The sequence below is a fragment of the Salvelinus namaycush genome, chromosome 16, assembly GCF_016432855.1.
Source record: "Salvelinus namaycush isolate Seneca chromosome 16, SaNama_1.0, whole genome shotgun sequence".
In the NCBI taxonomy this organism is placed as follows: Eukaryota; Metazoa; Chordata; class Actinopteri; order Salmoniformes; family Salmonidae; genus Salvelinus; species Salvelinus namaycush.
In genome coordinates this window covers 20,301,675-20,316,982 of record NC_052322.1, presented here as the reverse complement: position 1 = coordinate 20,316,982, position 15,308 = coordinate 20,301,675, and the positions used below count along the sequence as shown (strand labels likewise).

Below are 15,308 nucleotides of genomic sequence, written 5' to 3'. Positions count from 1 at the left end.
TTGACAATTGAAATATTTATGCATGCTGTATTACTTTGGTAAGATTTGTTTGATAGAAGGGTTTACCCTGATACTTAACCAATATCACAACATTCATTTCAATAACATGAAATCACAAGTCTATAATATTGATTAAAATGTTTTCAGTAGCCTTTATCTTTTATATGTATTATTATATTTCACAGTACCAACAATACTAATCAGGGCTCCATTAAATATTGTATATACAATAGTATTTAGATATGTATTTAATACAAATATTTAGACAGTATATAGATTGCACACACAGCACAAACTGGCTGTCAAAGTCACGGTCCTCTGAAAGTCATCACAATCAAATGAACACACAGAACAGCATCTATGTCAGAACAGTTGGATGGACAGTAGGAGTTGCAGGTACTATACAATACCACCCCTTCCCTTCACATTCCCTGGACAAAGTGTAGCCTGGGTTTGTTGCATATTATTGCTCAGTATCATGAGGTATTATGCTGTCTCTCTATCTACAGTGGAAGGGAACTGAAACTCCAATACTTAAGTACAGTGGCATGTATCACTACAGAGAGAAAGACCATGCCAGTTCCTAAAAACTGCAGGAGGACAATTCTATTGCAACTCCTGAAGGAGAGCAGAGAAAGGTGCTGTATACAGAAAGAGGACTAGGGGATTTCCACAGAGGAGAAGAGAGAAACTGATTTCTGTTCCACTGGAACATTTAAAAATATTTACAAATGAACATTGTCAACAGTAAAATCAGTCAGCAACCAGCTGTCAAAAGGCACAAAGAATATTACTAAATAATATGACATATCAAAAGCGTCACAATAAAACCAACTGTGTTGAGTATAGTTTTAAAAAGCAAGCATATACCGGTATGTGAGAGGGGATACAGTTTGGTACTCTTCTTGATCATGAACCCTTGATTATGATAACGGTTTCCTCAAACAGCATGTGTACTTTTGCTTTGCTATCTATATTCCCGATTCTTCCATGACTCCTCTTCCCCTTCCTCTCCCTCTTTTTCTCTGTTCTCCTGCAAGCCTGTTCTCCTGTATGACCTCAGTGATCCTCTGTTGGCTGGGTTTGAGCCAGGGGCCTGGGAGCAGCAGGGCCGGGGTCCCCAGAACAGACCCCTCTGTGAGGGCCAGCGAGAGGCCAGAGACACTGGCAGCATACACACTGCCATCTGAGTGGCTGGTTACTGACTCTGCATGCTCCAGCTCAGAGGAGGGAGTTAGGAAGGAGAAGGGATCTCTCTGTAGTGGAGAGGCCACGCGAGACTCCAAGGAGAGCAGGTTGTTCAGGGACTGAGACCTTTCTCTCTCCTCATCATTTATCCTCTTCCTCTCCCACTTTATCTCCCTCAACTTCTCACTCTCCAACTCCCTTTCTCTTTCCATGTCCCATTCTCTCCTTTTTCTCTCCCTCTCTTCCACATCCTCTTCCTCCCAGTCTTGCTTGGGCCTGGGCAGCCTTTTGTTAGTAATGGGGAGATAAGCATCTTCCTCTTCATCTTCTTCCACCTCTTCTTCCTCCACATCCTTCTTCTCCTCTCTTTCCTTCACCTCCTCCTCTTCCTCTGTTTTCCTGTTGTTCTCCCTCTTCCTGACCCTCTCCTCACTCCTGCTTTTCCTTTTTCTATCTCTCCTCCTCTCTCTCTCCCTCCCTCTCTCATTCCCCCTCTCTGCCTCTATGTGTATGTTATCATTGTTATGTTTCCTCAGGGCATCTCTGGGTAAACTGTGAGAGCCTCCCTTGTTCCTGTTCTTCCTCCTCCTATCCCTCTCTCTCACCTGAGTCCTCTCTCTCAGGCCGCTGCCTCCTGTCTCACTGTCCTCCTCCTCCTGTCTCTCAGGACCAGGGTCTGAATCAGGGCTGTGTCTCACTTCCCCTGCTCCTTCCTCTCCCTCTGAGCTGCTGCCTCTGCCTCTCCCTGACCTACTTCCTTTCTTCTTGTTTTCTCTCCCTTTCGAAGACCTCCCCCGCTTCTTCACCTTGGACCTGTAGCTGCGGCTCGCCCGGCGGGCCAGGTCTACTGCAGCCACACTCTGCTCCTTGGGGTGCTGCAGTGGGAGGAAGGGGGAGGTGACTCTGCGCTCACGGCCTGATGAACACACAGGGAGGAACCCAGGAAGTAGGGAACAGAGAGAACACATTGAATAGGTGGAGAGAATGAGGAGAGTTAGAGAAGCAGGTGATGTTACATAACCACTGTAGAGGAACTCCAGAGTTCACAGGGAATCCTTGTAAGAAACTGTAGCTGTATGTGTGCAGGTTGTGTTGTCTCAACAGCTGCTACTTCCCTGACCTCCAGGTAACCCTTCGTTATAACCATTACAGTATATAAACATTGTGTGCTCTCATGCAAATGTCTCCTGCATTGTTGAAGCGTAGAGATCACTAGCTCTCTTTTGCATTGAGCAACACTTAGAAGATTCTAGTGGCAAGGTTGCACACACATCAATTCAACCAAGGGATATTGTTCTCATTGACTTAACTGGCACCCCTGTCTCAACATTTCAGCATGTGGATGATCATGGTCTCACAATGAGGGTTTCAACGCACAGAGACACAAAAGGTATTTTCAACAACGAGAACAGTAGAGACAACATTAAAGACAACATTAAAGACAACAGTAGAGACAACAGTAGAGACAACAGCAAAGACAACAGTAAAGACAAGATAGAGACAACAGTAGAGACAACATTAAAGACAACAGTAGAGACAACATTAAAGCCAACAGTAGAGACAACAGTAGAGACAAGATTAAAGACAACAGTAGAGACAACAGTAAAGCCAACAGTAGAGACAACAGTAGAGACAAGATTAAAGACAACAGTAGAGACAACAGTAAAGACAACAGCAAAGACAACAGTAAAGACAACAGTAAAGACAACAGTAGAGACAACAGTAGAGACAACAGTAGAGACAACAGTAGAGACAAGATAGAGACAGGATAGAGACAACAGTAGAGACAACATTAAAGACAACAGTAGAGACAAGATAGAGACAAGATAGAGACAACAGTAAAGACAACAGTAGAGACAAGATAGAGACAACAGTAGAGACAACATTAAAGACAACAGTATAGACAAGATAGAGACAACATTAAAGACAACAGTATAGACAACAGTAGAGACAAGATAGAGACAACATTAAAGACAACAGTATAGACAAGAGTAGAGACAAGATAGAGACAACATTAAAGACAACAGTAAAGACAACAGTAGAGACAAGATAGACAACATTAAAGACAACAGTAAAGACAACAGTAGAGACAACATTAAAGACAACAGTTGAGACAAGATAGAGACAACATTAAAGACAACAGTAAAGGCAACAGTAGAGACAAGATAGAGACAACATTAAAGACAACAGTAGAGACAACATTAAAGACAACAGTAAAGACAACAGTAGAGACAAGATAGAGACAACAGTAAAGACAACAGTAAAGACAACAGTAGAGACAACAGTAGAGACAAGATAGAGACAACATTAAAGACAACAGTAAAGACAACAGTAGAGACAAGATAGAGACAACATTAAAGACAACAGTAAAGACAACAGTAGAGACAAGATAGAGACAACATTAAAGACAAGTAAAGACAACAGTAGAGACAAGATAGAGACAACATTAAAGACAACAGTAGAGACAAGATAGAGACAACATTAAAGACATCAGTAGAGACAAGATAGAGACAACAGTAAAGACAACAGTAGAGACAAGATAGAGACAACAGTAGAGACAACATTAAAGACAACAGTAGAGACAACATTCAAGACAAGATAGAGACAACATTAAAGACAACAGTAGAGACAAGATAGAGACAACATTAAAGACAACAGTAAAGACAACAGTAAAGACAACAGTAGAGACAACAGTAGAGACAACAGTAGAGACAAGATAGAGACAACAGTAGAGACAACATTAAAGACAACAGTAAAGACAACAGTAGAGACAAGATAGAGACAACATTAAAGACATCAGTAGAGACAAGATAGAGACAACAGTAAAGACAACAGTAGAGACAAGATAGAGACAACAGTAGAGACAACATTAAAGACAACAGTAGAGACAACATTCAAGACAAGATAGAGACAACATTAAAGACAACAGTAGAGACAAGATAGAGACAACATTAAAGACATCAGTAGAGACAAGATAGAGACAACAGTAAAGACAACAGTAGAGACAAGATAGAGACAACAGTAGAGACAACATTAAAGACAACAGTAGAGACAACAGTAGAGACAAGATAGAGACAACGTTAAAGACAACAGTAGAGACAAGATAGAGACAACATTAAAGACAACAGTAAAGACAACAGTAAAGACAACAGTAGAGACAACAGTAGAGACAACATTAAAGACAACAGTAAAGACAAGATAGAGACAACATTAAAGACAACAGTAGAGACAACATTAAAGACAACAGTAAAGACAACAGTAAAGACAAGATAAAGACAACATTAGAGACAACATTAAAGACAACAGTAGAGACAACATTAAAGACAACAGTAAAGACAACAGTAAAGACAAAATAAAGACAACATTAAAGACAACAGTAGAGACAAGATAGAGACAACAGTAAAGACAACAGTAGAGACAAGATAGAGACAACAGTAGAGACAACATTAAAGACAACAGTAAAGACAACAGTAGAGGCAAGATAGAGACAACATTAAAGACAACAGTAGAGACAAGATAGAGACAACATTAAAGACAACAGTAAGGACAACAGTAGAGACAAGATAGAGACAACATTAAAGACAACAGTAGAGACAAGATAGAGACAACAGTAGAGACAACATTAAAGACAACAGTAAAGACAACAGTAGAGGCAAGATAGAGACAACATTAAAGACAACAGTAGAGACAAGATAGAGACAACATTAAAGACAACAGTAAGGACAACAGTAGAGACAAGATAGGGATTGAGGAGGAGACAAATAAATGGAGGACTAACAGGAACGATTACCAACCGCGTATTCTCTGTCCGGCCGATGACATAGAAGCAAGGCTCGCCTAGCTTGGAGTTGGTCATACATAGAGACAGACTGGACAGCTCCACTGACAGGGAGAGAAGAGGAACGGAGGAAGAGCAAAGAAGAAGAGAAAGATGTGGAGTAAAATAAAACAGGGAAAGAAGACAGGAAATAAAGAGAGAGCAAAGGAAAACGTGGTGGGGAGGTAAGAGGGAAGGTAAGAGGGAAGGTAAGAGGGAAGGTGAGAGATGGAGGGTTCAAAGAATGAATCACAAGGAGAGAAATAATAAAAGGAAGGAAAGCCCCAAAAAGAGAAAAAAGAAAAGCATTGTTAGTAATTTAGTAGAAGGGTAAGAGGTTATACACCCAAGACAGCCAGAGAGATATAATACAGCCAGAGAGATATAATACAGTCAGAGAGATATAATACAGCCAAGAGAGATATAATACAGCCAAGAGAGATATAATACAGCCAAGAGAGATATAATACAGCCAGAGAGATATAATACAACCAAGAGAGATAAACAACAGCCAAGAGAGATAAACAACAGAAGTTTGACAGTTTGAGGAGGATTCTCTAGTGGTTATGCTCAGTTGAATGTCCTGATTCTCTCTAGTTTACCGCCACCTTATCCTCAGTCCTCATCCCACCTAGTCTGTTAAAATCAAGTGAAACTGAGTGACAGTTTGTGCTGTGGAAGGAGTGTCTCTGGGGTTTTACAGTGCTTCCAACTTTTCTGTGTCTTACCGTAATCTGGTACGTATCCGTTGCCTTTCTTTAGCACCAGGTGTATGCGGTGTCCTCCCCTGCGTATCTGCTCTACAGCCAAGCTGTGGGTCATCCCTGCTGTGCTGTCCCCATTGATCTCCACCAACTGGTCACTTACCTACATCACACAGTTACAGCACAGTCCTCAAGTTGAGGTAACTTACAGTTTTACAGGGAAACATTAGACACAGCATTCTTTAAAGAGGTACCCTCGGTTGGTCCAACATTCTAAAACAATACACTCACCTGTATTTTGTGGCTGCGTGAGGCAGGTCCTCCCTCCATCAGTCCTAGTACGTACAGACTCATGTTGTACTCATTTCCCCCCCGCAGACTGAACCCAAAACCTGTTGGGCCGCGGTCTAGATCCACACTGTAATACCTAGAGTCATGCTAAAGAAGAAACAGAGAGGGAGAGAGAGAGGTGCATGTCAGTCTCCGGAGAAGAGAAAGATACACAGACAGAGAAACGGTGAAAGCGAGTGCGAATGTCTCTGTGGAAAGGAAGCACTGACCGAGGACATTATACACTCACTCAGACACACATAATGGACGGATGGCCCCTGCCCTCACCTTGGGTCGTGACCTGTGCCCTTTTCTGCTTCTGTAATTGGGGTCATAGTCTGCGGTCTCTGATAGGCTGGATGAGTCTGAGAGAGAGGAGGGGTGAGGTTAGCATGTCAATGAAGACGGAGAGTAAAAAGGTACTGGATGCATGTACACACAGAAAACATTGACAGTGTCTTAGTGACCCTGTGAACTAGAATGGGGAGGAGATTAGTTTATTTTCTTCTTAAATGTGAGTGTATAGGCTGTGTGTGTATGTGTGTAAATATGTGTGTGTATACAGGTGTGTTCCTTTGCACTCACATGTGCTAGGACGGGGGATGATGGTCAGGCGTAGGGTGTTTCCAGCTCGGCGCAGGATATGGGCAAGCTCCCGGTGGGGTAGGGTCACCACAGAACGCCCATCGACCGCCTCCAACCGGTCACCGGGTCGGATCTGACCGCTCCTCGCCGAAGGACTGCCCCGACGCACCGTCACGAACCGGTGAGGGAGGAGGGAGGCGGCTGGAGAGAGAGAGAGAGAGAGAGAGAGAGAGAGAGAGAGTGAAGTTCCACAGTTCCACCATCTCATAAACCCCTAATTAGTCCTGTATCATACAGGATCATACAAGAGCACATGTTCCTCAAACCTCAGACACTAAACAATTGGTTGAAGTACAGTGCTGCAGTAGAAACTTTAACACTTGAAGAGAGAGATTGACACGAACCTGTTCCTCACCTGTTCCTCACCAATACTTGTATTTTTGTTTGAATTGGTTGCTAATTAGAGTGAAGAGCTATTGAGCGAGGTCATCTAAAAGGGACACGTGGGAACAGAGAGAGGGGATCTAAATCATCCTGGTTCGGGCCAGAATCCCTCAAAACAAGCTGTAATTAAGCCTATGCTGTTTTTGGCAGGGTTATATAATCAATGACTGCACTTAGTCTGTACACTCTCTATCTTCCCATCTCCAAAGCTCTCCTCTCCTCCTTCATTTCCCCATCAATCAGCTATCCCTCCATCCCCCTGACACGCCAAGGACGAGTTGTTGTCCTTGTTCATTTGACAACATTCTCAAGTACAACATGTCTTCTAACTGTGTGTGTTTCAATCTTTTTTAGTACCAGAGACTTGACTCTTATAAACTCTATACATAATGTAATAATTCCCTCTGTCCATTTCGCTATCCCAATACTGCAGTCCTTTTCTAAACTGTAGGCAAGAAATGTGTTGCATAATTAGCCTACTATTAGCAAAGGACAGTAACCTGGTCTATACTGACCTATTTAAATACACTCTCTCTTTCATACACACACACCAAACCACACACTTTATTCAGTCTATGATGTTTGTGCTTGCTTGACATTTTCCCTGACTGTGAGAAGAACCCTGTCCAGCATTTCCCAGCCCCACCTCCCTCAACTCAACTCAGCTTACAAAACATCACTCACACTGCATTGACTCACCCTCACTGTCATGCACAACATCAGAGACACAGACTGCAGCTAAGGTGGCCCATGGTGTGTGTGTGTGTGTGTGTGTGCGTGTGTGTGTGTGTGTGTGTGTGTGTGTGTGTGTGTGTGTGTGTGTGTGCTTCTCTGAAAAAATGTAAGATCATAACTGAGGATTGACATGGGAAATGGATAATCGTTATACAATGTCATGTCTGTTTCCATGAAAAATGCAATCTCAACCCTACAAAATGAACCAATATCGTTAAAAAGTATGACGCAATAATTCACTGAAATCAAGAAAATGAACGCATTGGCTTCATTCATTAATCTCCTAAACTAACTCAGCTAAAAGACTAGTTAAGGATGATATTGAGAGGCTAGTTAAGGATCTTACCTGACACCCTAGACCCACTCCAATTTGCATACCGCCCCAATAGATGCACAGACGATGCATCGCCATCGCACTGCCCTATCCCATCTGGACAAGAGGAATACCTATGTAAGAATGCTGTTCATTGACTACAGCTCAGCCTTCAACACCATAGTGCCCTCCAAGCTCATCATTAAGCCCTGGGTTAGAACCCCGTCCTGTGCAACTGGGTCCTGAACTTCCTGACGGGCCACCCCTAGGTAGTGAAGGTAGGAAACAACACCTCCACTTCGCTGATCCTCAACACATGGGCCCCACAGGGGTGCATGCTCAGCCCCCTCCTGTACTCCCTGTTCACCCATGAATGCATGGCTACGCATGCCTCCAACTCAATCATCAAGTTTGCAGACGACACAACAGTTGTAGGCCTGATTACCAACAATGACGAGACAGCCTACAGGGAGGAGGTGAGATGCCAGGAAAATAACCTCTCCCTCAACGTCAACAAAATGAAGAGGTTGATCGTGGACTTCAGGAAACAACAGAGAGAGCACGCCCCTTTCACCATCGACGGGACCACAGTAGAGAAGGTGAAAAGCTTCAAGTTCCTCGGCGTACACATCACCGACAATCTGAAATGGTCCACCCACACAGACAGCGTGGTGAAGAAGGCGCAACAGCACCTCTTCAACCTCAGGAGGCTGAAGAAATTCAGCTTGGCCCCTAAAACCCTAAAAAACTTTTACAGATGCACCATTGAGAGCATCCTGTCGGGCTGTATCACCGCCTGGTATGGCAACTGCACTGCCCGCAACTGCAGTGCTCTCCAGAGGGTGGTGCGGTCTGCCCAACGAATCACCGGGGGCACACTGCCTGACCTCCAGGACACCTACAGCACCCGATGTCACAGGAAGGCCAAAAAGATCATCAAGGACATCAACCACCCGAACGATGGCCTGTTCACCCCACTATCATCCAGAAGGCAAGGTCAGTACAGGTGCATCAAAGCTGGGACCGAGAGACTGAAAAACAGCTTCGATCTCAAGGCTATGAGACTGTTAAATAGCCATCACTAGCCGGCTACCACCCGGTTACTCAACCCTGCTGTACAGTTGAAGTCGGAAGTTTACATACATCTTAGCCAAATACATTTAAAATCAGTTTTTCACAATTCCTGACAAATAATCCTCGTAAACATTCCCTGTCTTAGGTCAGTTAGGATCACCATTTTATTTTAAGAATGTGAAATGTCAGTTTAATAGTAGAGAGAATTATTTATTTGAGCTTTTATTTCTTTCATCACATTTCCAGTGGGTCAGAAGTTTACATACACTCAACTAGTATTGGGTAGCCTTCTATAAGCTTCCCACAATAAGTTGGGTGAATTTTGGCCCATTCCTCCTGACAGAGCTGGTGTAACTGAGTCCGGTTTGTAGGCCTCCTTGCTCGCACACGCTTTTTCAGTTCTGCCCACAAATTTTATATGGGATTGAGGTCAGGGCTTTGTGATGGCCACTCCAATACCTTGACCTTGTTGTCCTTAAGCCATTTTGCCACAACTTTGGAAGTATGCTTGTGGTCATTGTTCATTTGGAAGACACATTTGCGACCAAGCTTTAACTTCCTGACTGATGTCTTGAGATGTTGCTTCAATATATCCACATAATTTTCCTACCTCATGATGCCATCTATTTTGTGAAGTGCACCAGTCCCTCTTGAAGCAAAGCACCCCCACAACATAATGCTGCCACCCCCGTGCTTCACGGTTGGGATGGTGTTCTTTGGCTTTCAAGCCTCCCCCTTTTCTTCCAAACATAACGATGGTCATTATGGCCAAACAGTTCAATTTTTGTTTCATCAGACCAGAGGACATTTCTCCAAAAAGTACGATCTTTGTCCCCATGTGCAGTTGCAAACAGTAGTCTGGCTATTTATGGCGGTTTTGGAGCAGTGGCTTCTTCCTTGCTGAGCGGCCTTTCAGGTTATGTCGATATAGGACTCGTTTTACTGTGGATATAGATACTTTTGTACCTGTTTCCTCCAGCATCTTCACAAGGTCCTTTGCTGTTCTGGGATTGATTTGCACTTTTCGCACCAAAGTACGTTTATCTCTAGGAGACAGAACGCGTCTCCTTCCTGAGCGGTATGACGGCTGTGTGGTCCCATGGTGTTTATACTTGCGTACTATTGTTTGTTCAGATGAATGTGATACCTTCAGGCGTTTGGAAATTGCTCCCAAGGATGAACCATACTTGTAGAGGTGTACCATTTGTTTTCTGAGGTCTTGGCTGATTTCTTTTGATTTTCCCATGATGTCAAGCAAAGAGGCACTGCGTTTGAAGGTAGGCCTTGAAATACATCCACAGGTACACCTCCAATTGACTCAAATGATGTCAATTAGCCCATCGGAAGCTTCTAAAGCCATGACATGATTTTCTGGAATTTTCCAAGCTGTTTAAAAGCACAGTCAACTTAGTGTATGTAAACTTCTGACCCACTGGAATTGTGATACAGTGAATTATAAGTGAAATAATCTGTCTGTAAACAATTGTTGGAAAAATGACTTGTGTCATGCACAAAGTAGATGTCCTAACCGACTTGGCAAAACTATAGTTTGTTAACAAGACATTTGTGGAGTGGTTGAAAAACGAGTTTTAATGACTCCAACCTAAGTGTATGTAAACTTCCGACTTCAACTGTACATAGACATGGAATCACTGGTCACTTTAACAATGGAACACTAGTCACTTTAATAATGTTTACATACTGCTTTACCAATTTCATATGTTTATACTGTATTCTATTCTACTGTATTTTAGTCAATGCCCTACGATATTACTCATCCTAATATTTATATTATATTTCTTAACTCGATTCTTTTACTTTAGATTGTGTGTATTGTTGTGAATTGTTCGATTTTACTGCAATGTTGGAGCTAGGACCACAAACATTTCGCTACACCCGCAATAACATCAGCTAAATATGTGTATGTGACCTATAGAATTTGATTTGATTTGAAAAGCTTCTTACAGGACCATCTGCCAACCTCCTCTCTCTCCCTTCTTCCCTACTCCCTTTCTCTCTCTCCCTCTTCTTCGTTTCCCTCACCCTGCCATACAGTAACACCCTCTTGCCTGCCTCCGCCATCTCGCAAAGCCCCCCTCTCTCTCTCCTAGGTGTACTGGGCTGTGTGTGGTGACAGCTGGCTGTCCTGTGTTGCCATCGTCATTATATAACCAATCAGACAACATCAACACCCAGAGACAGATACTCATGCATCAGAGATGCCACACTCCCTCCCCCTCCCTCCTCCTAGTCTTAGTATGAAAACCATACAGTACACTAAGTACTTCCTGATCTGTCCCATTGTTGCTGTACAATCAACAAGAGTGTAATCCCAGACTATGATAGTCAGGCAGATGTGGTGTGTGGATGATCACATCCGGTTAATCATTGTTTTAAATGAGTCAAAGGACTAAGTTCTCTCTCCAGATCTGAGTACAATCTGGGTGACCCAGGCATGAAACTGCAATCAGGTCAAATCAGAGCAGAGTTTTATAAGATAGTGTTATCATACATAATGCATCAGCAATGCGCACACACACACACACACACACACACACACACACACACACACACACACACACACACACACACACACACACACACACACACACACACACACACACACACACACACACACACACACACACACACACACACACACACACGTATTTCCTCTGGCTCTCCTTGTTCTCCTGTCTGTCAGGAGTAATCCCACTGCAGTAAAGTATGCCCAGTAGCAGAGCAGGCTGACTGTGACTGTGACGCGCTGCATTGATCACCGCTCAGTACTGATAACAGTACCTCTACAGCTCCCATGCTTCAGGAAATCAGGCAGTGCAGAGATCCCTCCAGCACCGCAGGCCGCATATAGAGGAAATGTGTTAAAGCCAGGAGAGGCAGTGGGTACGTTACATGCTTGCTAATGCTATTAGCACAACTGATAACTAGCATGATTGCTACGCAGCTACGTCAACAGATGTTACTATTAAACCTGCTACTGCCATTACTACAGTACTATCATACCCGCTGGCTGCTACCTAAGCTGCCACTGTTAAACTGCTAACACTACCACTACTGTTGCAATTACTAATGTTACTACTACTGATTATTTTACCAGTACTATAACCACTTGTAGGATTACATCCTCAAATACAGTACAACTGTTTAAGGTACTGCTTACAGTATACCATGAATGTCTCAAACGCCAATGGTGCCCGAGGAAACAAAGGACGAGAAACATATTGCAGCTGTTGAACTAATTGACAGCATCTGGTGCATATCTGTAATGTTAATTTAAATTAAACAAAATTCTCTCTCACACACACACACACATACTCATACAGTGTGACAACTCAAGCAAAGCATCAAACTTTGACAGACAGCATTCAACCAGAAACCAGAAAGCCAAAACACGTACATATAAATACCACCACTATCCAAAGCTAAGTGCATTAAACGTAAACTACGCAACATAATTACGTTTGGAGTCCTTGACAGTTTTCAAAGCAGACTGTAGTCTTTCCAACATGACTCTTTGAATAACATACGTAGCGCAAAGAAAAGCCTGAATTCCCTTAAAACAGCCTGGAGATGCTTAGATCCAAATGCCTGGGAGTGAGATCAATAGGAAACAATGAACTAAAACATATCCCTGGTGTTGCTCCACTGAGGAAAGGTCCAGCGTAGCGTCTCACTGAAGTCAGAGAGAGGGCGGAAGGGAGAGAGAGAGAGAGGAGAGAGAGTTTTAATCTTTAGAGAAACCAGACTGAACTGTTTTACTGCAGAGCGAATGGGTGTGGAAAGCGATAGAGGGGGCGGGTGCTCACGAGAGGGAGAGTGAGGTGAGGTATATAGAAAATAATAGATTATGGGAGGAGCGAGATACAGAAAGAGAGAGGGAGGGATCGAGAGGGAGAGAAGAGTTATTGAGATAAGACAGGGGTGAAATGTGGGTGAGTGTCACGCCCTGGCCTTAGTATTCTTTGTTTTCTTTATGTTTTTTAGTTAGGTCAGGGTGTGACATGGGGAATGTATGTGTTTTTGTAGTGTCTAGTGTAGTTGTCTAGTTATGTCTATGGCTGCCTAGATTGGTTCTCAATTAGAGGCAGCTGTGGTTCATTGTCTCTGATTGAGAGCCATATTTAAGGCAGTCATAGGCATTGGGGTTTTGTGGGTAATTGTCTGTGTCTATGTTCTATGTTGCATGTGTGCACCTAGTTCATTTATATAGCTTCACGTTCGTCTATTTGTTGTTTTGTTTTGTTTTTCTTCTTAATAATAAAGAGAAGATGTATTTTTCACACGCTGCGCCTTGGTCCACTCTCTCACCCTTAGACAGCCGTGACAGAATTACCCACCTAAATCGGACCAAGCGGCGTGTCAAGCGGCAACAGGACCCACCTACACAGGATTTCTGGACATGGGAGGACGAATTGGATGGTAAGGGACCTTGGGCTCAACCAGGAGAATATCGCCGCCCCAAAGCTGAGCTGGAGGCAGCGAAAGCCGAGAGGAGGCGATATGAGGAGGCAGCACGGAGGCAAGGCTGGAAGCCCGTGAGTACTACCCAAAAATTTCTCGGGGGGGGGCTTAAAGGGAGTGTGGCGAAGTCAGGTAGGAGACCTGCGCATACTCCCTGTACTTACCGTGGAGAGCGAGAGTACGGGCAGACACCGTGTTACGCAGTAGAGCGCATGGTGTCTCCTGTACTCGTGCATAGCCCGGTTCGGTACATTCCAGCTCCACGTATCGGCCGGGCTAGATTGAGCGTTGAGCCGGATGTCATGAAGCCGGCCCAACGCATCTGGCCACCAGTGCGTCTCCTCGGGCCGGCTTACATGGCACCAGCCTTACGCATGGTGTCCCCGGTTCGCCTACATAGCCCGGTGCGGGTTATTCCACCTCCCCGCACTGGTCAGGCGACGGGGAGCATACAACCAGGTAAGGTTGGGCAGGCTCAGTGCTCAAGGGAGCCAGTACGCCTGCACGGTCCGGTATTTCCGGCGCCACCTCCCCGCCCCAGCCCAGTACCACCAGTGCCTACACCACGCACCAGGCTTCCAGTGTGTCTCCAGAGCCCTGTTCCTCCTCCACGCACTCGCCCTATGGTGCGTGTCTCCAGCCCGGTACCACCAGTTCCGGCACCACGCACCAAGCCTCCTGTGTGTCCCCAGAGTCCTGTGCGTCCTGTTGTTGTTCCCCGCACTAGCCTGAAGGTGCGTGTCCTTAACCCGGTACCTCCAGTTCCGGCACCACGCACCAGGCCTACAGTGCGTCTCAGCCGGCCAGAGTCTGCCGTCTGCCCAGCGGTGCCTGAACTGCCCGTCTGCCCAGCGGCGCCTGAACTGCCCGTCTGCCCAGCGGCGCCTGAACTGCCCGTCTGCCCAACGGCGCCTGAACTGCCCGTCTGCCCAACGCCGTCTGAACTGTCCGTCTGCCAAGCGCCGCATGAACTGCCCGTCTGTACTGAGCCTTCAAAGCCGCCCGTCTGCCGTGAGCCTGCAAAGCCGCCCGTCTGCCATGAGCCTTCAGAGCCGTCCGCCAGACAGGAGCCGCTAGAGCCTTCCGCCAGACAGGAGCAGCCAAAGCCTTCCGCCAGACAGGATCAGCCAGAGCCTTCCGCCAGACAGGATCAGCCAGAGCCTTCCGCCAGACAGGATCAGCCAGAGCCTTCCGCCAGACAGGATCAGCCAGAGCCTTCCGCCAGACAGGATCAGCCAGAGCCTTCCGCCAGACAGGATCAGCCAGAGCCGTCAGCGAGCCATGACCAGCCAGAGCCGTCAGCGAGCCATGACCAGCCAGAGCCGTCAGCGAGCCATGACCAGCCAAGGTCCGTCAGCGAGCCATGACCAGCCAGAGCCGTCAGCGAGCCATGACCAGCCAGAGCCGTCAGCGAGCCATGACCAGCCAGAGCCGTCAGCGAGCCATGACCAGCCAGAGCCGTCATCCAGCCATGACCAGCCAGAGCCGTCATCCAGCCATGAGCCGTCATCCAGCCATGAGCCGTCATCCAGCCAGGATCTGCCAGAGCCAGCCAGCCAGGATCCGCCAGAGCCAGCCAGCCAGGATCCGCCAGCCAGCCAGGATCCGCCAGCCAGCCAGGATCCGCCAGCCAGCC

General features: G+C 45.5%; 1 protein-coding gene across 1 annotated transcript in view; it reads right to left on the bottom strand.

Moving 5' to 3' along the window:
• Positions 1-606: 606 nt before the first annotated feature.
• The window catches only part of LOC120061554 (membrane-associated guanylate kinase, WW and PDZ domain-containing protein 2-like), a 36,317-nt gene continuing 21,615 nt past the window's right edge, over positions 607-15,308 (bottom strand). Inside the window, exons 10-16 of the mRNA XM_039011469.1 lie at positions 6,625-6,825; positions 6,328-6,404; positions 6,001-6,147; positions 5,734-5,872; positions 1,611-2,104; positions 1,059-1,256; positions 607-618 (exon numbers count right to left, since the gene is read on the bottom strand). Coding sequence (XP_038867397.1) covers positions 607-618; positions 1,059-1,256; positions 1,611-2,104; positions 5,734-5,872; positions 6,001-6,147; positions 6,328-6,404; positions 6,625-6,825 — 1,268 coding nt within the window. The remainder of the gene's footprint in view (positions 619-1,058; positions 1,257-1,610; positions 2,105-5,733; positions 5,873-6,000; positions 6,148-6,327; positions 6,405-6,624; positions 6,826-15,308) is intronic.